The 1897-nt window shown below is 37.8% G+C and overlaps 1 protein-coding gene across 1 annotated transcript in view; it reads left to right on the top strand.

The window, feature by feature from the left end:
- Nucleotides 1-1897, top strand: part of LOC108573381 (zinc finger protein 36, C3H1 type-like 1) — a 28542-nt gene that overhangs the window by 25782 nt on the left and 863 nt on the right. The window contains exon 2 of the mRNA XM_017935821.1: nt 1435-1897. This exon is cut by the window's right edge and continues 863 nt beyond it. Coding sequence (XP_017791310.1) covers nt 1435-1897 — 463 coding nt within the window. The remainder of the gene's footprint in view (nt 1-1434) is intronic.

Below are 1897 nucleotides of genomic sequence, written 5' to 3'. Positions count from 1 at the left end.
TAACGTTCGCCGTGTAATCGTTAGGCAGGACGTTACCAATTATAAAACGCAAATTAAAAGATAGGATAGGCTATAGATCGATTGCTACTACTAATGAGCAATAGAGGTTGTTTACGTTATTTCTATTCAAACTAATACATTTTCTTAAGAAAACCGATGAAAATTTAATATAAAAAAAAAATTTATAATTTGATTTTATTGCTGCACATGACTTCAATTTAGTTCGCGTAGTAAATCATTTTCTTCTTAGGCAAAATCCTACGATTTACAACTAGTCTTTTTTCTTTATTATCAACTCCATGCTTTTACTTTCTAAATATGAAATTGAATCTTTGAGTTTTTACACAATTACTTATAATTTGATTTTATTGCTGCACATGACTTCAATTTAGTTCGCGTAGTAAATCATTTCTTCTTAGGCAAAATCCTACGATTTACAACTAGTCTTTTTTCTTTATTATCAGCTCCATGCTTTTACTTTCTAAATATGAAATTGAATCTTTGAGTTTTTACACAATTACCTTTGCCACGTTTTATCGTTCATTATTGAAAAGTTATCGAAGACTTTTTGTAAATCTATAAATCTGAAGGTAAGAAAGTGTCGAATCAGCGTATTGTACGGCTAATAATTTCTTATTAGGGTCTATTAGAAGGAAATGATTGTTATTGGTCAAGGGTTCGCATCCTCGCATTATCATATTGCGTAAGCCTTCTAATGCCGTAATATCTGCGGAGTCTTGCGTTTTCGGGTAAACGACGTACCTATTGTTCGTGTATTCATTGGAATTACCACAATCGAGTCGGTAATCAACTATAATCCGGCCTCGACTTACATTTGAAGGAATGGTGACGCGGCGCAACTGTTAAATTTCTGTTATATTTAAGGCATTTATGTATTTAAACACTAGGTAGTGAGAAGTTATCTTCTCTGGTTATTATTCATTCTTATTTGTGTTCTTCTGTACTCGATTCTCCGAAATTGTTTGTAATTCAACAACCTTTGTAATACCAATTTGCTAGCGAATTTTAAAATGGAAACGTATAACGACTCTAATTCTGTACCTCACAGTCAAATTAACTTAACTCCACCTTCTTTGTTTCAAAATTGAGTTACATTGCTCTTTCTTTACTTTACTAGAGCCACAGGGAGCTGTTCACTGTACACAATGAATAAAACTTTTTATTCTACTGTAAAATTGTAACATAATTATAATCACACTAAAAACCGTTCGTGCATCGACAATTTTATCAGGCAATAATTTGTTGGCCTTTAATCCTCGTTAATCTTTGTATAACGTCCAAGGAATAGCGAATAAAAGAGTACGATTAACGCTGTTTCGTAGATGGTGAAATTTTCTCTTATTCCTAACCATTAATCTTCGTTAATGTTTGGACCCATAACTAAAGTATCTTTGTCCTTTTGATATGTTACAGAACGCAGCCTCCGCGAAGGCGAAGGAGCAAACGTCGTCGTCGAACACAAACAGCTCGGGCAGCGGTTCGACCGGTAACAGTGGTGGACACACGCCGCTTCGTCGCAGCTACACCACCCTGGTAAATACCCTGATCGAGCAACATCGTAAACTAGATCGCAGCGCGAGCGAACCAACGTCTCGCTATAAAACCGAGTTGTGCAGGCCATTCGAGGAAAGCGGTACCTGCAAATATGGCGACAAGTGTCAGTTCGCTCACGGCTATAGCGAGCTGCGCAATCTTGCCCGGCATCCGAAATACAAGACCGAGCTCTGCCGTACCTTCCACACGATCGGTTTCTGCCCGTACGGTCCCCGCTGCCATTTCATTCACAACTTCGAGGAGGCACGAATTCACAATCAGAAAGTGAGCGCGCAATTGGGATCCTCGCAGCCAAATATAATGGGCCTGAACCCTCTGTTGA

This window comes from Habropoda laboriosa, unplaced genomic scaffold (assembly GCF_001263275.1).
Source record: "Habropoda laboriosa isolate 0110345459 unplaced genomic scaffold, ASM126327v1 scaffold146, whole genome shotgun sequence".
In the NCBI taxonomy this organism is placed as follows: Eukaryota; Metazoa; Arthropoda; class Insecta; order Hymenoptera; family Apidae; genus Habropoda; species Habropoda laboriosa.
This window is presented reverse-complemented; position numbering and strand designations above follow the sequence as displayed.